General features: G+C 39.4%; 1 protein-coding gene across 11 annotated transcripts in view; it reads right to left on the bottom strand.

Annotated features, from left to right (window-relative positions):
- Positions 1-20,493, bottom strand: part of KIF16B (kinesin family member 16B) — a 141,141-nt gene that overhangs the window by 111,956 nt on the left and 8,692 nt on the right. For 10 of the 11 annotated variants that reach the window (XR_001875482.1, XR_001875483.1, XM_017818932.1 and 7 more), the window contains exons 2-6: positions 13,540-13,609; positions 11,713-11,826; positions 7,408-7,524; positions 873-970; positions 255-364 (exon numbers count right to left, since the gene is read on the bottom strand). Coding sequence is in view for 9 of the 11 variants with exons in the window: in XM_017818932.1 (XP_017674421.1) it covers positions 255-364; positions 873-970; positions 7,408-7,524; positions 11,713-11,826; positions 13,540-13,609 (509 nt within the window). In the remaining 2 variants the exon portion in view is untranslated. Of the gene's footprint in view, positions 1-254; positions 365-872; positions 971-7,407; positions 7,525-11,712; positions 11,827-13,539; positions 13,610-20,203; positions 20,288-20,493 lie in introns of all 11 variants that reach the window. The other variant, XM_017818931.1, reaches the window with a different exon arrangement.

Here is a 20,493-nt window from a genome sequence, read left to right as displayed (position 1 = left end):
TGCATCTCTTAACACTATTTTAAAATGTTATAAATTTATAGGTAAAAAACCTACATAATAATATTAGAATTGCGAAAGCAAGTAGAGATGCAAAATGAGAGGCTATTCCTTTCATGCTTTTTACCAAAGCAAAGCACTGTATTGATCATCATTTATATTTTAAAAGATAAAATGCCCTATGCAATTAGACATCACACTTTAGGATATATGAAGGTAGTAAAATATCCAGCGTAGAACACTGAAAGTGTTTTTACCCTCAACATATGGCCCTTCTTTTGGATGTTCTCGTATTCGTAAATTATTAGTTTTTGATGACTTCCTTCTGAGAAGATCTCTCACACGTTCATTATAAATTTCCAGATAACTGAAAGAGAAAGAATAAAAAGCCACTGACTGATTCAAGAGTCTTTAAAAAAGGAAACTCACGTGAACACTGTGTTTGAAGGCAAGAGGCTGGGAGAAAGAAAACAGATCCAAAGCTGGCTTAAGATAGAAATGACTACAACTTATTATATCAGATGGAAAAAAGCCAAAAAAGCAAGAAGCAAGTGGAAAGGAAGCAGACATCAGCAAGATCAAGATCTCCTAATGTCAGTCTGAAATAAAGGGTAAAAATAAGGAAGATGTTGTCCAGTAGCAAAAACATTTTCACTGTCATTTAAATGAAGCAAAATGCTCAGCTCTTGGGCTGAAGTTACAAGTGCTGTGCATTTGGACTATGACTGCCAACAAAAATCAATTATAGGACTGAGGCCAAGCGTAGAAAGTTATTTTTGAAGAACACACACTTTTCTCAGAGATAAAGTGAAACAGGGTGGTTGTAACTGAAATAAGTTTGATAACCTGGGAACTGCTAACACGCCAAGACCTACCTGACTTCTGTTCGAAAGGATGCCTCATTCCGCTTTGTTTTTTCACTTATTTTGCTGAACAATCCTTCACAAATTCGAGGTATCAAACCTGCATCACCCTGCAACAACAACCATTCTTATTTCCAAGGTCATATATGCATGCACAATATATTTTGGAAAAGTAAAACCCAAGGTCACAAGTTGAGAGTCTCAGCATCCAGAAAAAGGGGGAAAATCAAAACTTTTCAGGAAATACTAGCTTGCCTTTTATTTAATTGCAGTCAGCTTGCCACTTTAACACTTGTGTGTGCAGAATGTATACACTAGCTCCATTTCTTTGCTATTGCAATATGTTTTGTCCCTCTCATTCAGCTTGAATAATTCAAAACCAGTTTAAGGCAGAAACTGGCTCCTCATAGCAACACATGAACTGCCTTATCTCACTAGTATCTTATCTAACTGCTTCTCTGTGGACCTGGCAACAATTACAGAGAATAGGACAAGAGCCATACACATGAGCCATTTTCATTCAACACCCCCATCCCCAGCTCACAGTCCTTCCTGTCTTGAAAGATGCAGCAGATCCTCTGGATAAATTAGCACACAACAACAAAATTTAACCTACATTCACTGTATCCCACAACGCTGCTAAATTAAATTTGATATTTAACTTCTGAATGTTTGACTCTGCAGTTAAAGAGGGGTCTTTTATCCATGAAGTGGTTTAAGTAAGCAATCTGAAAAAAACTATTTCTCCTCACAGCTCCCTACAGACTGTGGTTTACTAGCAGGGCTGCAACTATCCATTACGGGGTCCTTGCTACTTCAACTAACACAGCAGCAGCAGGATGTCAGCTTCTTGGTTAAGCTGGCACTGGAGAATTCAGCCTCCTCCCAGTGAGGCTGTTGCTCCACCACTGATGTCAAACACATCAGACTGCAGGCAGCAGCTACCACTGAGATACCCAGAGACTTAGCATGGAGCTCTCCTCTTCCCATTGCTCCAGGGAGTGCCCTTTCCAGCCAAACAGTAAGCTACAAGGTTTTTTCCCCAGCAGCAGAGAGGAGCAGCAGAGGGCCATGCAGCTCTGGTCTCATCTGACAAGGGGCCACATGCTCCCAGCTGCCCCATTCCTACCAAGTCTGATGAGGCAGATGACCAACTACCTGCTGAGCATACCTCATTCCCATCACTTCAGGACAGCTGCAGCTACTCCTTCAGAGCCACGGCTCCCAGGAATAAAGGGAGAGGACATATACATACACATGAGCTTTGGGCTCAGAGCTCCAGGCTCAGAAGCAGCTTACAAAACAGTCTGTCAGATACAATTTGCCTGCAGTCTAAAAATGCGTAAGAGATCTGATGTGATGGACTAATTCTAATTCTATTCACTGCTGAGGCAAGAAATGCTCTTGTGCCTTGAGTCAGGGGCCTTGTAATTAAGCAGGAGGCAAATTAGGACAAATCAGACCAAACGTCCAACGTGAACACAGCCCAGGCACTCCAGGCATCTAAGAATTTGCCTGGTGGGATTCTACAGGTAACTGGCAGCAGGACAACACGAAGCCAGTGGACTCCCCTGCACCAGACTCTGACAGGGCAAGTGTTCCTTGGGCAAAGATTTCTCTTCTACTTGGACCTCCACATGAAATCCAACCCTTTTTGCCAAAGCTCGCTCCAGTCTGCTCCCACACTAGTCCCTCTGTCCTCATTCTCTGTCCCAGCAAACATCTTCCAGGTGCCATCTCTGAGCTCCTCTTTCTCTTTCCTTTGGCTAGATATAATTCCCAATGATCATTCAGTCACTTCTTTTTTAATCATACTCTACCACTCCATTTTACCCTTTTCCAACTTCTTCCTCCTTTAATCAGAGCCTTGCTATCTTTCTCAAACCAGCCTTCATTCTTTGAAATAATAATATCTTCTCTCCTCCTCTCATACCTAGCTGTTCAGATGACAGCACCTTGGGTTAAAATAAAAAAAACACCTCCTAGATAAAGGGAGAAACTTGCAGAATAATCAGGTTTTTCTTTTGAGACAGTTGCCTTTGGCAACAGAGGAGCAGCCTTTCCCAATATGTATCAATTATCAATCTCTACTTCCAGGTAAAGTTTCAGGGGTCGGTGTTGGAAATTCCCACATATGTTTTATATTAATTTTTTTTAAACACAGAAAGAGGAAAAAGACTTTTCTTTCATCTCATGCTTGGAAACACCTGAATAGTTTTAATTAAAGCTTAAGGAAAAATACATGAAAGATCTATCACAAAGTTTTAGGCAAATCATTAATGCCTGACATAGTTTAGCAACTGCTTAAAATATGAAGTACTAGCTCTAATTGAGTAACTTCAACCATAGCAATATAGTGATGAGAAAGGAAGATGTCATAGTTTGAAACTGGCCCCCCTGAGAGGCTGGGGGGGCTCAGAGGTGATTGGGTGCCAGGGCAGTGTTCCCTGGAGAGCCAATCACCACTCATGTTGTTCGCTTCTGCTCAAAATCACATATCACAGCACCGGAAGCTGTTGGCAGTTCAGTCTTGGTTGTTTTGCTGTTGGAGTCTGCTGCGTGTAGGTGGACAAGGCCAGGGGGTGGCTGGGCTCCCTCTCTTCCCCTCTGGTGGGGAGAGGGGAGCCCTGCGACCCCCCAACTCAGCCTCTGGCTAGAGTTAGAGTCAGCATTTGGAGTGTGTGCTGTGAAGGAAGAGATTCACAGCACCTGAGGTAAGAGGAGAGAGGTAGGCTTTGTAGCCAAGCCCTCTTCCCCCTCCTTTTCTGCAGTGAAGCTGTAGAGGGGGGCTTTTTTCCCCTCACTGCATTTAGGCTGGTGGGGGGTGGATTTTAAGGCTCAGCACTTGAGCAGAGCCAAGTGGACGGGCTGATAAATCAGCTCGGCGCTCGGGAGAAGAGTCCCAGGCGAAACTGGAGACGAGCCAAGAGCTCAGGAGCTGCCTGCCGAAGCTGACCGGGGGCAGCTGAGAACTGATGTGGAGGAATGAAGATTCCAGGATGTGGACACTTGATAAGCTACGCTACACTACAGCAGCCTACGGACTGAGGTGAGACACTGAGAGGGAGAAATCACTACAGCAGAAGAGCAAGGACTCAAAGCTATCTTCCTGGACTTCATGAGGAGGAGAGACTACAACAAACAACTAGAACTTGGTGAGAGGGGAGTGTTCAGGAGCCCAGAACACTCCCACGGCAGACTGTTACATATCAGCCTTAAAGGCTGCTCCTGGACTAAAGTTAAAGGAGGGGCTTGAAAGGACTGACTGATAGTAATGTAATATATATATATATATATTTATATAGTTGCCTTTAGTTTGTATAGTATTTATTTGTGTAAATAAATGTATATACTTCCCCCTTCCCCTACAGAAGCCTCTGGCCTGAAAGTTTCTCTCCAGTGTTAGGATAAATTGTTGAGAAGGGGTGGGGGAAGCCTAAAAATTGGATTTTAGATTTCGAATGTGGCTCAAACTGCCACAGAAGAACACACAGTTCCCAGAATATTGTATCAGTAAAAGGTACAACTTATAGAATGTACGCTCTTTATTAGAAACTATATTTAAACATTTTCTCCATTTTCACCTCCTACATCTCCAAGGCAGGATCAACTACATCTTAAACTTTTTTTCTTTCTGAGCTACAGAGTTTCCAGACATGGAAATCGGGAGAACCAAAATAGGTAGTTCATCCAGAGTTGAATTTTCCCATTAAAAGCCTATTGTCCTTCTGTGCTACCTAACCAGAAAACTCTTACTGCAGTTTAAATGTACTGGTTTTTACCCATCTACCTTGACCATAGGGAACAAACTATTCCCTTCCTTTCTGCAGTAACCTTTCATGTCTTGGGAGACTTTTATTCCCTCATAGTCTTCCCTTCTCTGCATACACAGGTCTGACTTTCCTGATAGATCATATTTTATAGATCTCTGTTCATTTCAGTATCCCTGCTCAAGAGATATGTAGACCCATTAGAATAACTCTTGAAGTGATTACTGCACACAGAATTGCAGGAGAAGCCTCGCAGCACCGAGAACAGCAGATATTGAAAGCAAAATGAGAATAGAATCCAGACTTTTTAAAGACTCTAGACTTTTTAAAGAGAAGCGGGGAAAAAAGAATATTTATTTCCAATTCAAGTTTTCCTATAGCACTGTAGTCTCACTGACAGGGCCATCAATTTTCAAGCATTTAACTTGCCAGCTGACTATATTTTATATGCGCTCTGTACAAAGCCAGATTAAAGTATTTATGTATCATGGCAAGAAGATTAGACCTTTATTATTGAATAATGTCAAACAAACTTCAGCACCTATTCATTTGCAAAATGTCTTGATGATTACAGTCATTACATATAGTGAGGTAGTCTCATAAAAATGTCACTTTTATAAATTTCTGAAATAGAAATCCACATCTAGGTCATAACATCTTTTCTGGTTACAAAAGTCTATTCTGCTTACGATATTGAAGTTAAATATAAAGCTACTTATTTTGTGGCAACTGAAAGAAAAAGATTTACAGCTAATTTACTCTCCTAAGCTAGAGGAGGTGCAAAGTGCCCAATCTTACCACATTTCAGAAGAGTGATCTATATAAGGAAGGACAAGTGGCAATATTCCCCTTTTCATTTCTACCGGGAAAAGATACAACATATTTCTTCTCCCAAGGACTAAAGAATGAAACCTGCAGAGGCTGCCTGGCAAACAGGCTTCATCAGTCAGCCTTTTTAAACTGCTCCACTCCCAACAGTTTAGTGTGTTCTCTCTCTCCTTGGACAGTCATGGAGGCATTTGCAAGAAACCACTCCCATCCTTTACTCATAAACTATGAAATACTCCTCCTATCACACCTTCCTCTTCCAGGGTCTTCACTGCAGTGCTCAACAGGGCCTAATCCTTAAAATTAAAACTACTGTATCATCTCATAAGGGTGTGCTGAACTACTCTCATCCCCAGTTTCTGTTCCTCACCCGAAAGCCTTCTCTAAACAGGGGTCAAGGACTTATTTTAGTCTTCTCTCTCTTCAAAAGAGGTCTAAAAAGCGCATCTCTTCAGAAAGAGCTGGTCCTTCATGTTCCCAAAAAATCAGTATCTTTTTTTTTATCTTGATCTAGACATAGAAAATCAGCAGTAACATTTGAAATTTTGAGGTTTGTTACTGAACAAAAATTATTGGGTTTTGTCCAAAATAATGAGCATTACTTAAAGAGACTTCTTCCAACTGTAATATCTTCCTATAAAAGAGCTTCTAAAGACTCTGATTACTACTAGAAGGTGTGATACATGGGGGTCAGAAGCAGTATTAATAATTCCATAAAAACATGCTCCTGCAATAACATAATATTAATTCACGGCTACAGAATAAAAAAATACACCTGTTCAGTTGATGTGGGGCAAGCAGTGGACATTGTCTACCTGGAATTCTCCAAGATGTTTGACATGGCTTCCCATGGCCTGCTCCTAAAGGAATTGATGCATTATGATCTAGACAAGGGGTCTGTGTGGTGGGTGGGAACTGGCTGACAGGCTGCACCCAGAGGGTGGTGAGAAACAGCTCCTTCTCTAACTGGCAACCTGTCTCGATTGGGGTCCCTTAGGGACCAATTTTGGGTCTGACATATCTTCTTAAATAACCTGTATGATGGGTTCAAGTGTATCCTGACAAAGTTTGACAAGGACACCAAACTTGAATGGGGAAGTTGACACTTCAGAAGGGAGACCCACCCTGCAGGAAGACCTGGATAGGCTGGAATAGTGGGCTAACAAGAATCTTATGAAGTTCAACAAAGACAAACGTAAGGTATTGCACCTGGGAAAACATAATCCAGGATCTATTGGCTGGGAAGCAGCTCTATGGAGAGGGACCTGGGCATCTTGTGGACAGCAAGTACAATATGAGTGAATAGTGTGGCAAAGAAAGCAAAGAAACCCACGCTGGGTTGCATCAACAAGGGCAGAGATAAACAAGTCATTATCCCACTCTACTCAGCACTTGTCAGGCCACAACTGAATACTGTGTTCAGCTTTGGTCTCTGCCACACAAAAAAGACGTGGACAGGCTGCAGAGGGTTCAGAGAAGGGCCACAAGGATGACCGAAGGACTGGGAAGCTGCCACGTGAGGAAAGGCTGAGAGAGCTGGTTTGTTGAGCCTTGAGAAGAAAAGGCTCAGGGAAGACCTTGTAACCATGTTCCAGTATTTAAAGCGTGGCTACAAAGAATATGGAAACTCCCCATTTACAAGGAGTCACATGCAAAAGACCAGTGGTAATGGATACAAGTTACTCTTGGGAAGAATATGATTGAACATGAGAACAATCAGCAATTGAAATAATCACAGAATCACAGAATATGCCAAGTTGGAAGGGAACCACAAAGATCATTACCTCCCCAGAGGAGTGGTGGATTCCCCCACGATAGACATTTGTAAGGTTTGGCTGGACAGGGTAATGGGCCATCCTAACTGTGCTTTTGCCAAGACAGGTTGGACCAGATGATCCTTGAGGGCCTTTCGATCTGGTATTCTAAGATTCTAGGAAAATACAACTTACCGCATTTCCCATCATGGTGTAGGACTTCCCAGATCCAGTCTGTCCATATGCAAAAACACAGGCATTATAACCTTCAAAGGCAGATTTAAGCACATCCATACCAAGATTTTTGAAAACCTAAAAACAAATAAAGCTTTTTAAGTCAATGAAAGCTTGGGGAAAAAAAAATTGTCATCAGTCCAGCGTGACAAATCTTTAACAAAACCACAATACAATGGCAAACTCCAGTGATATTTACTATAGGAGAGGAAATTAATACTTCAAAGAAAATATTAAGTCTTACTACCAGATCTACTTTACAGCATTGCAGTAGTTTATTTTTTACTTCTTTTTCTGTCAGAGATCTACCTGCATTCCAAAGAACAAAAAAATGCTTTTTGTATAGCTCCAATTTCTTTCAGCAATCTCAGCCACTTCATTCATTTTCCCTTACTGTTAATACCTACTCACATTTTGTATCTTTGCCAACTCTCCACGTTCTGCAGTTATGCAGTCCCTTCTCAAAAGGAAACATTTCAGTGATCCTGCCAGTTTCTTGTTTGTCTTTTTGGAGGACTTTGGTTGGTTGGTTTTGGTTTTTTGCTCTAATCAAGTATAAGAATATGGCCTTCCTTGTATTTTCTTCCTAACTGGCTTTTACATACCAATACTTTTTAGGTTGGCAAACATGGAAACTCGCTTTCTCTTTCATCAGCTAATCCCTTCTCTTTTGCCCTCAACATGTAAAAACTAGTAACAATCCCTCTTCCACATCCCATAATATGGGACTCTGTTCTCACCTATTAGATTCAGCTCTCACCAGGTGCCTTCACCACCTTCCTCTGCAATACTGGCTCCAATATCCCTTACAGACTCCTGACCTTTCATTATCATTACCCCTCCTTTTGAACCATACCCTTCCCTGGTCTGCTGAGCAAGGAGCAACACTCGGTGCAGCATTTCTCTCGCAATATAAGTCTGTGTCTCCCGATCTAGACATGATTTTCAAGAACTCATAGATGCTTCACACAGTTTGGCTACTCATCTGCACTATGTGTGGTTGAAATTAGCCAAGGAGAACAAGCCATTATTAACAGTGAATTGCACATACACAGTATAATCACGCTGCCTCTCCCTGGAAAGAATGCTGGGTAATTTCCTTAATCACCAATCCTCAGTTGCAAACATGCCTTTGGAATACTTCACTTGACCTTCCCTTGAGCAAAGCAGTTCAAATGCTGTAACCAGTTACACTTCTCAAAGAGAAAGAGTATAAAGCTCAGCCAAAGCTCCTTTATTCTTTCCCCTCTTTTTCACTATACTCAAGTTGTTACCTCATCATTTGGACCAAGCTTTTATGCACTACTGAATTTTTGACTGAATTTTCCCTTTGAAAAATCTATGTATACCTTGCAAAGTGATTTGAGGTAGTACACAGGATAGTTACAGTCAATATTGTCCAAACACAAAGGCTTAATGCACAGGTTACAAGAAAAGACACTGTTAGGATGGGACACTGGTTTGTCACAAAAGGGCAGTGAATGTCAAAATTCTATTTGTTTCTCTGTCAGGAACACAAACTAAGAAGCTTGATGGCAAATTGCCATCCCCATTTTAATTTTTGAATACTAAGGCATATTTTGCATCTACAAGGCACATTAATGGGGCATGTGGTATTAGACAGATTTTCATTTATTTTTCTGCCTTTCAAATGGAAAAGTCCAACAATCGTGAAAAAAGGGCACCAGGCAACTGCATTACCAACAACCAAGATCAATCTGATTCCATGGCAAGATGAATGTGAATGAAAGATGCCCTTCTCCTATGCCATTGCTGCAGTAAACTGGAAATTCTGCAGCAACTTGATAAGAGCTTAACTACAAAGTCTTTCAATTAAATATAAAATTAATAACACAAGAAAACAATAGCTTGCATAGCATTTGTTTAGGAACTGGGCTTCTATGGTTTAAAAACTTTTATTTTCAATGTGCTGCACACATTGTAATTAAAGCAGTACTTGAACAACAATATTTATGTGGGTGCAAGAGAAGTTCACACTCTTGCCAGTAAGGATGAAGGAGGTGGTCCAGGGTTGTGGGACACACTAACAGCAGCATATTGAACATGGACATCTAAGCCATGTTTAGGATTTATTGTTATCATCCTATCACTACTAATCAGCTTTAAAGAAATCATGGCTCAAGGCTGCTGCAGCCAACCCTATATGGGCATTTTAATTCATTTTTTTCTATTAGACTCCAGACTCAGACAAGTTATACTGGTCTTTCCTTAACCTGACCCCCTCTGAAACAGAGGCAAAATGGCACCAAAAGGAAAAACTTTGAAAAGTGAAATTTAATTTATCACTTATATGTGGAAATTGGGACATCAACACAGGATACAACTTGGATATCTACTTGTATGCATTCAATTTTCCTTTGCTGTTTTAACAAGAATTAACTCCATTGTTTCACAGATTCTGGAAATAACTTGCATTGTAACAGCAAGAGCCAAACAACACAATGACTCTCTTCCAGGGCTTCCTCTAATGAGGTCTTGTCCAACACAGCTTTCTAGAAGTATCTAAAGGGAGGTAAAGAAACAGCTACCTAGAGGATCCAAGAATTAAATATCCATAAATCTAAGCCACAATTGCTGCTTAAGAAGAATTTCTGCCACTACTTTTACAATACATATTGCAGATTTTTGCAAATACGCATTGATATATGACTAAAACTATTTTTATGGAGATGTGCTCCTCCATATCAGAAAGAGTTTGAGAATATGCTGATCAGCTACCACTGAGAATTATGTGCATTTTCATGAAACTAAGTAATATTAAGCTGAGACACTCATCAATTTCTATGAGTAAACTTAAGGCAAATATTTGTTGTGTCTGTAGAACCACAAATAAAATCTCAAGCTTCAGGTAGAATCAAGGCAGAAAAATACAAGATCAAAGCTGCTTTAATTAGAATAAATAAATACCTCTCTGCATGTTGAACTTAATGCATTTGCTAAAGTTCTAGCAAAGCCATATGGTCTGAAATGGCTGCTTAAAAACATTCACTAGAAACTTGGATTCCAATCATTGAATGCAAATACATTATTACTTCAATTTGCCACAGTGCTGAGGTAATCAGGATGTTCTAAATCAAGGCCCAAATAAATGTATACTTCTTGATATTTCAGAAAATATAGAAAAAACGTGTTACTTAAAAGAACATCATCAAGAAATAACAATCCAAAAAGTTTAAGAATATACATGATCAAATGTTTGAATGAAACCAACTAATAGTTGGTGAAATAAGAAAGAAGCTTTCAGAAAATAAGAGGACATACCACTATAAGTGATGGTTAATAGAGAAATTTCATGTATAAATTCCCTATCAATTATAGTCATGATATATATATATGATGGCAAAGCTTGTAATTCTCCTAAATATTTAAAAATGGCTTCAACTTATTGTTTCTTATGATTAGTTTTAAATGTAAGCCTTTTTAGGATTAGCCATTACAGTATCCCTGATTTCAGGGGTTACAGAACAGATGAAGTACATACCAAAAAGGTAGGTACCCAGCTGGCTTACAGGATATTCAGCAAACCCTTGCATTATTTTAAGGGGAAAGAAATACTCTTACTTGAAGCTTACAAGCACCAAAACCAAAAGAGAAGACAGCAATCACAAATCACTTGAATTTCATTTAACAAATTTATTAGGGAATGTCAAACAGCAGAAAGGTTCAATGTTCACATGAAATGAGAGGTCAGGGAGGGTCTGTCTGTTCATCTGAATAATTCCTATAGCTCTGAGTCTGATTTTCTCTTCTGAGTGTGCAGGAAGAAAGACAGTTTTGTCCTTTCCCAAGCTGAATGCTCAAGGGAGGAGAAAAAAGAATCTCCTTCAATGTGTACCAAGACTTTTGGACAAAAAGAAAAAACCACTTCAATCAGATAAGAAGAATGTTTCTGTCTAAGTGAATTAAAGATATATGCTTGTTTCTCAAAAGTGATTTTTTTCTAAAAAGTTTTTCAAAACCAAATTCAGTGCTCCGAGATGTTTTCTAACTTGACCTTACAAGACAAATCAGACAAGAGAACTTGAAAGAAGGCATTTAGTCTGCTGGATTAGAAAACACAGCACTTACATTGTTAGATAAATTAAAAAAAAAAAGTAAACAAAGCGAACTTCAAACTCTCAGGTACGTAAGGAATCTCTAAATTACACAAGAAGCACTTTTAATGGAAAGAAGTTTCATGGAATGATTTCAAGCCAAAGAAAAGGGAAAGGAAAAAGATCAATTATTAACATTCAGAAATCCTACCATTTCTTGACAAACAAAGCTGGGACTTTTACTGTCTGCTGAGAAATAGGAAAAATCATAGGTAAATGTCTTCGTTCTTTCTCGTCCTGTGTCTCCAGTAGCACCCTCTGGTACCTATTAAAAAAAGAAAAAAGAGCTGGTACAATACATGCTGATGAAGTAATTAAAAACATTTGACAATAAATAACCAGAATGTAAATTTAACATGAGGCTATACACATTTAGAAATTTATGATGACAGGTCAGACTATTATTCCAACAGCACTGATATAATTAGCAACAGATATGCCCTTCAGCAAGAAGGATAGTCAAGTCACAAAACAGCACAGCAGGAATAATTTGTGTTTTAGCTTTCTGCTCCAACCACCACAGTACATTTTTGTCACAATACTCAAATTCAGTTAAATGAATCCCATATATGACATTATTACAATCAGGGATTATCCTAAATATATAATTTATAGGAGCCAGAGAGACCTTTGCACTGTGAACAGCACTTCAAGGTGGAGTCATCATTAAAATGGTGTTACACACCTGCAGCTCAAGACATGACAGCTGGCACTACACTTCTGCAATACCACACTGTGATCCAAATCACTCTGAACAAACTACACACTGAAACTCATACACAGTGAAATTTCTTTTCAGGTATTTGTCACTGGAAACTATCTTGCAAAAACCAATTTGCTGTGTGACTTCTCTTGCTGAGAGTATATTGTTAAAATATACCATCAAAATGTTAGATCAAGTGATGGGTACTTTGGGTTTGGCTCATTTCCACAGGAATTCTAGAAGACTTTTTCTACATGAAGCAAAGGTTTAATAGCTACCAGGCACATACCTCTTCTATTGTTGGCTTTCATCTTCCAAATCAATAATGACCAGAGTGATAAACCTTTGAAAAACTGATGAGATACAGACTGTAGGGTGGTTTTCAAACAACCACAGTGCAGTAAGTTAACAGTGTAACCTGTCTCCCTAAAAGACTGTTTTCATCGTCATCACCATCATGGCTGGGCTTCACGAACAAAGATTTGGGAAGGGCTCTACCCACATTTGTTACAAGCACGCTGGTGGCTAAAAAGGCCAATACGAGATAGACACGTCCAATTGCAAAAGGCACAGCAGAAAGACTCCTTAGGTGGAATATTCTGCAAGACACGATTCTTTCTGCGTTGTCTTTTCTCCTCAAGAGTGATCCTGCGTGTGTTCTCGAAGGCAGCAGCAGCGTTATAGATGGTGTGTCTCCAGGCCTCCCGATTGGAGGCCAGAGTAGACCAGTGATGTTGATCAATATGGCCAAGGCTGAGATGTTGTTTCAGGGAGTCCTTGTATCTTCTCTTTGGGGCTCCTCTCTTGCGGCAGCCGGTGGCAAGTTCACCACAAAGCAAGATCTTAGGGAGGCGGTGGTCCTTCATCCTTGAGACGTGTCCTGCCCAGCACAGCTGTGTTCTCAGTAACATGGCCTCAATACTTGTGACTGCTGCTTGCTCTAGAACAGATGTGTTGGTCACATAATCTGACCAGTGTGTGTTTAGGATTGTTCAGAGGCAGCGTTGATGGAAGCGTTCCAGGAGTCGCAGGTGGTGGCGGCAGATGACCCATGATTCAGATCCGTATAAGAGAGTAGACAGCACTATGGCTCTGTAAACACTGAACTTTGTACTTTTCTTCAGGTGTTTATTTCGCCAAAGAAAGATTGTTTTAACACTGTATTTTAAAACCTAAGAGCTGTTCTCCACAGTGCAGTAAGCACCATCGCTTTGTCCAGTCATATTTTGGCAGCTACTCAGTTAAAACTTCCTTTTTTAAATTATGTTTACTCACCTTTAAGTTTGTGATTGTTGTTTTATTTTTTTCCATTGAAATAATAAACTTTGCATTGAGGTCTTTCTCCCTGAAAAAATAAAATAAAAAAAAAAGACTTGAGCATGTTAAATAAAACACCACAGTCATATTTCCACCCATGAGGTTGCTTGCCACAGTCACTTATCAAATGAATTCGCTTTTTATTGCATTTTTTAATTGCTGTGACCAATGTTTACTTATTCCTATAGCATATATTTGAAGTATTTGGGCTTGCCTCCAAGTACCTTCATTTAGAAACAGAGTAGAAGCTTGGGGAAACCTGCTTCAGAAATTGAACTCTGCAAGTCAATTAAGTGGTTTGTTCTTAATTTGAGGTACCCTGATCCAAAGCCCAGTGAAGTCAATTAGGTGGCTCTAAGGAAGGGCAAAACAGAACACTACAAGATAAGCCTCAGTCTCTCACCATCATTCCAGTAGCAGCAGTTCCCACTTTCCCATAAAGTCTAGGGAAGAGGGACTAATGTTTAAAAACACAAAAGCCTAGTATTTTAAAACCCTCTTACAAATAAGGTACCAAACATATTTTTTGAGCTGTGATGCCTCATGGTAGTGCAGAGGAGAAGCTCTGCTACCAACAGAGTGTTGGTAGCAGGTTTGTTGCTTCCCAGAGCACAAAGATTCCACGAAGAAAAAAATCCAGTTCTGCAGCAGCGTTTTCATGTACTTGAATCTATTTCACATCATCTGTTTCTGACTGTTTTCAAAACTATCACAAAAAATTGTAAGCTCAGTGTCAAAAAACAGCACGTTCCAACCTGCTTTCTGGAAATCGGATTTCGTTATCCCTACTCATAAGAGCAATACAGGCTGCTCCTGAATGACAACCGTGAGCAAAACACCTCCTGTGCTAATAAAAACATGCACATGGAAGAAAGAGCCAGAAGAGGAAGATACACAGCACACAAAACTTCACTCCCCAAATGCCAACAGACACACCTGTCTGCCAAGTCACCTAACAAACTGGTGTGCCTCACTGGAGCAGAGGAAAGCACCAAAAAAAAAAAGCATTTTATTTATCAAAAAACTATAAAAAAATTAAAGCAATAAAGTGCTGCTTTACCATATCACACAATATCTCAACAAATACTAGATAATCACTTGTACCAGCCCAAATTGCAAAAAAGAAACTTCTTCCCACTAACAGGAGATCCAAGTTCAGGAATTTAGCGTGACATTTCCTTCCTCATGGTGCACTAGATCATCCAACTCTGTGTTCCTCCAGTTGACAGCCATCCTCTGTTGATATTAAATTTTTTTCAATAGTAAAGAAAAGCAAAGCCCATTTTAAAATCTAAATTAATGAATAAAGATTAGGCAAATAAAAGCGCTTAATTAAATATCAACACATTAAGTTATTTTCTAAGCTAATAAAAGATATAACTGTAATAATTATAGCATTCATTATAAAACTGAATTTAGATCTACCAGAGAAAAATTTGAGGCATGCCTTGTGATTATTAGATCTACATTTAAGATACTGAAATACCAAAATACAGCAACAGATAATAAATAGGGAAATGGAGAAGTTTCCAATGGTGGTTTTTTTGTAGGAAACAGATTTTGGCATTGCAATAATGCAGCCTGTGGATGGCTGCCATTCATCCTGCTTCTTCCAGAGTCTCTGCCTGTCTGTAGGTATTTGCTCAGCAGAAATGTAATAAGTAATCTGCCCAATTAAATTGTCAGTCTTACTATGAAAATCTGTTTCAAATATAAACTGTAACCTGCTTCCTCTAGGAAGCTTAAAAGGACTCTAGGCAGGAAGAAGTTTGGCCAGAATTATTGCTTTTTAATCTTGATTTCTTCATGCTTGAGGTGTGCAAAGTATGTCAGTGCTTTCTTTCCCAGACCAAGCCAGGTCTCCATATTACTCATCTAAAGCTACTCAATAATGGAAGACTGATACAAAATGTTTCATGTCCAACACCCACATACGAACTACACAAAATTCTGAGAAGTCTACAGTAATAAATTTTGTGATAACACTGATAATATTAATAAACATTATTAAAGAATAAGGATTTCAAAGTAAAAAAAAAAAAAAAGGTCTTGTAAAGCACTAGCCAATAATACAATACACAAACAGAATTTTGCATTTTTGCAGGAGAAGGGATAGGGAGAGGACAATCTAATACAGGAATACTATGAACAGAATCAATAAGCCAACCAGAGAGAAGTGACAAAAAATTAACAGGAAACAAATGCTAAAGCGTCATTTTAATATGAGACAGCTGAGTATAATTTATTGTACACATAAAAGAGTTTGAGAGCATCCCATAAAAAACAATTGCTTGCATGATGCCAGTTATTTCCAGGCACTCATTTAATGCAGCTCAGAGGGGCCAAATCGCTTTCAAAAAGTTTTGATTACAAGTTCCACCCTAATTAAAGGTTCAGGCTGTAAACAGCTGTATTGCAGTGTTGGGTAACCTCCTGAGAACCTTCAGTGTTGGGAGAACCCTCCAGCACCAGCTGCTCCTCCAGCATCCACAGGGACCACCAGCCCTCATCCAGAGACCGGCCCCAGCCACTAAGCCAAATCTCTGCCCCTGCAAATTCTAGCCCTATCACAAAGCAACATAAAGGGTCCAGCTGCCAAAGATAGTTCACAATTAATGCTTTGATGATTTAAGAAATCCTGCTTCCCCCCAGGCCCGCTCTGCTCACATGGCAGCACTGAGAGCTGGCCTCCTGGCTCTTCTCCCTGCTGTTTCACACACCATGTGGAGTTCAGAATCACAAGGCAAGGAAACCTATAACCCGTGATCCCATGGCCCTTAACCAAATGACAAAGTGATCATGCGGGCAAGTTTCTTGGCACAGACACCAGGAAATGTATCAGTCTAGTGCTGTTATTAACTCCACTATTGCTCAATCCAGCTACTCATCCAGCAATTCACTGCAAGATGAAAAGAGGAAAGGTAAAAAAACAGAGAAAAAAAAAAACCAGAAAAACCACTTCAGATAATCCTGACACTTTAATATAAAACAATGCCAATGTTAGGACCAAGATAAGATTAAAAGAACTAGTATCCTTGTCTTGTAACTGACTTGCTAAATGGCTTACTTGGGCCAAGTTTTAATAATTTCCTCCCAAGAGGCACATGGGTTGCGAAGAACTGCTTCGAACTGAAGATGATCCAGCAGCTGTAGCAGCTCCATGGAAAAAGCTCCAACAGAGATACCTCTATGTCAAGTTTCTTTCTTTCCTTCCCTTATATTCCCTGCTTATTTTGAGGCCAAAGACCAGAGCAGTTTTTGCATCTCCATGGGCATCTAATTGAAATCATACCATAGACAGCCAAATATTAGCAGTATCTCCAGATTTCAAAGCAACTTTCAATGACCCTTGTTCATTAAGTCACTTACCCACCCCAAGACTTTTTGAAGATACTCCCACAGAAAGAAGGGAGAAAAGCATGAAAAACCACTGTGACCTCAAATATAAATCAACAAGAGAAGCTTTACAGAAAGCTCTATTACTGACATGCAAAATCTGTTTAGTCTTTTTCCAAGTTTATCTTTAAGTTTCTTCCTTTAAGGTCTTTCAATGGAAAGTTCAGTTATTTAAACAGTGCTTTTTTATGAACCCTTTCAGTATTATTCAGACATTAGAGCATTTATGATAGCTAAACCATTAAATATTCATGATATTATGATTTCTATTAAATTGACGTTATGGGAATCAGTTGTGATTACCTGTCAAACTCTGAGAAGAGAATAGAAAGAACGAGATGTGTTTCATCTGGGGCATGGGAGGGGAAAACCAAAAAGGACCAGGCAGAAAGTGCCAGTTTTCCCAAATATTGTTTCAAAAGATCACTTCAGCAAACCTCCAAGGCTGCACAGCCAAGGTCACTGACACTACCTGAGCTGCCTGCAGAGCACTTCTGTGTCAAAACAGAAAGAGGGTCTGTAAAATATGCTCTTGGAAATTCACTTAACTGTAGACATTTAAAGAAAAATCTACTGGAAGAGGATTATATTGAAGCAGATGTGTGATTTTGTTTCTCAACCACCCTAAAACGTAGTCTGAGTGTTCAAAAAAAGCAACTCACGCTCAAAGGTTTTTCTTTTCAGCAAAGTGCCTCCTACTTTTTATGTTCACATTTTAGACACAATGTTAGATATTTCCTGTTCTATCACTCTGCTTGTTCACTACCCAGGTGTACTTCTGGGGTCACAAAGTGAAAGAATGAAGGTTGCTTAATGACCAGGAGAATTCAAGCTAAATTTAACTGAAAAACAAGCACAAAGCATGGTACAGAAAGAACCCTGCATTTTCTAGTAGCTGGATAACATAGTAACTGTATATTTGCCCTCATGTCCCACTGAATTACACAGACCAAGAACATCTCCTTTGTCTGAGTAACTCTTAAGAGGGGAACATCAATACAACCGTACACTTTAAAAGGTCAAGCAAAAACCCTCCTACACAAGAAATTCTTTGTTACTTTCTGTAACTACAGGAAAAGTAATATTGTTGCAATATGAAGTATCACACAATTTCTCTTTCCCATCCAGAGGGTTTTGTTTGGTTTTGGAGGGGTTTTTTAACTTCTTCTATGCTTACTAAATTATTTTGTAAAAAGTACATTTTTAAAGAATGTGTTTCCATATCTAAATGCAGTTAAAAAGATAAATCTGGTGGTCTGCAAATAAAATATCTTCAACACTCTTTATGTTAATTTTTTCCATAACCATCAGTAACAAGTAGTTTCAATGTAATGTTGGCTGAGACTAAAACCAGAACAAGTCAAGCAATCTCATCTAATCCCAAAATTCTGAGAACCCACTGTGGTTTGAGTTACTGGTATAAAACTCACAGTTGTCTCCATGGCAGGGCAACAGCCCAGCATATCCTGAGCTCAAAGTGACCCCACAGAGCTGACTGATATGGCTACAAGCCCATAATTAAATGGCTGAAGCCATGTTTACACCAATGTAGTGTAGAACTTAACATTGTAAAACTACACATTGTACCCACAACAAGTGCAATCACACGTCCTTTAGTCTCAGTCTGAAGGGAATCCTAGATTCAGTGATGGCTGATAAGGGCTGCAGCCTCCCCCTCGGTCAAGAGGCCTCTGCAGACTCTTTGACAACTGCCTGTTGCCTCTGACTGAACATCTTCATTATCTTCCAGACCTCTCCCAAGCTGTCAAATCCGTCTGACATGGGCCAACAGCCTCAAAAGCTCGGGATGAGCCAGGGCTGGCTGACAGATGGGCTGTGCCTGCTCTCTGGCTTCACCTCACTTGCAGCCAGACAAGAAGAGAGCACATGAAACTCCCGGGGACTGAAGTTAAAAGAAACTGCTTCCTATGGATCAGATTGTGTTTGTGTCTCATTAAAAGACAAACTGTGCACCTATTTGGTACTTTAAAAGAGAATTTTGTCATAAAGCACGTTTTATGTGGGCATAAGGTTTTCTGTGATCAAGGGAATCTTAATCATTTGCTACTGCAGATTTATTATGATACCCACATTCCCTTCTGTGATGCCAGTTTAAAAAAAAAAATGGCAAATTTTGCAAATAATTAAAAGACAGAGCTCTGCTAGTCCCAGGATTTTCTCCACAGTGCAGCTGAAACCAGAACAATAAATCCAGTGACAGAGAATGCAGATACAGGGGAAATCCTGTACATCTTATGAAACAGAAATAATCCCTAAGTTTATATACTAGTACACACATATTAGTTCTTGTATGAAGGACAGCCTAGATTAAATGCCTTTTGCCATAAGAATAAATTTTACCAACCACACTGGAAGCCAGCAGTTTAATCTACAGCAGTAAGGCTCTCCCAGAAAATGAATATACAGGTGTCCTTGTGCTGTCTTCTGTCAAATGATATCCAGCTTCTTTGGGAAAACTATGCACACTCACAGTAACAAATACAGATTGGTGACTATATTAAATCATGTACCTGACCTGCTTTTAAAATCTGTATTTTTAATAATATTATAGATAGCTTCACCTCCCAATAACTCAGATCATGTCAGGTGGGTAGCCACATAAGCAAATTTTTAAATCAGCAACAGCTAACTTAAAGTTACTGTACCCACACATGCCATGGTCACTGATCTCCTAATAACCTGGAAAAGATTTCATGTTCAATTTGCAGACTACCTCAACAGCGACTTTCCTGCTTTGCCTGCCTACTGACCAGGCTCAGCAATGGTCTTACCAGCAGGAACTAGTCCTGCATAACTGAAGTTTAAGACAGCCACACACGAACCCCCTTCTTACACATTTGTGATGCTACCCTTTAGGAAAATATAGCAAATGCCCATCTTTGGCAGAAGTGTCATAAAATATAACCTCAGACACAACCAAGTTGATATGAACGACACCCTGGAACTGTCTTGTAACTATTATAACACTATGAAGTTTATCCTGCATTTCAATCCACATGATATTTTGTTCTTAATATCTTGTTTCTTCCAATTTGTTCTTTTATCCCTGCTACTCTAAGTTATAAAGACAGTATTGACTTAACCCCTTGTGTACAGCAAAGCATGATTCAAAGAAACCACGCTGTCTCCCTTCAGTGCACTTCTTTTTTGGGGCAGGAAGTCCTCAATTTAGAAATTCATGAAAAAAAAAAAAATTGTGCCTGACCTCATGGATATTTTAGACCCTCAAATAATCCATAAGGCTGTTCACATGTCGTTCTTTTCCTCTACTGAGACACACAGAAGTAATCTGGAATGAAAAGTGACTTCAGTTATCTGAAGTACAAATATCTCTCAATGTATAAGCATACAGAAAAATGATGGGTGTACTTCAAGCTTCTGCATCTCACTATTGCTTTGTATTCACAATATAAACTCTTTGGAGAAGAATCTTCATAAAGTCAATATTTGAAGTGTCTGACTCTTCAACAGTAAGAACTTCAGCCCATCAGCAAT

This window comes from Lepidothrix coronata, unplaced genomic scaffold (genome assembly GCF_001604755.1).
Source record: "Lepidothrix coronata isolate B3197 unplaced genomic scaffold, Lepidothrix_coronata-1.0 Scaffold71, whole genome shotgun sequence".
In the NCBI taxonomy this organism is placed as follows: domain Eukaryota; kingdom Metazoa; phylum Chordata; class Aves; order Passeriformes; family Pipridae; genus Lepidothrix; species Lepidothrix coronata.
Note: the sequence above shows the minus strand (reverse complement) of the source record. Positions and strands in the feature narration are given on the sequence as shown.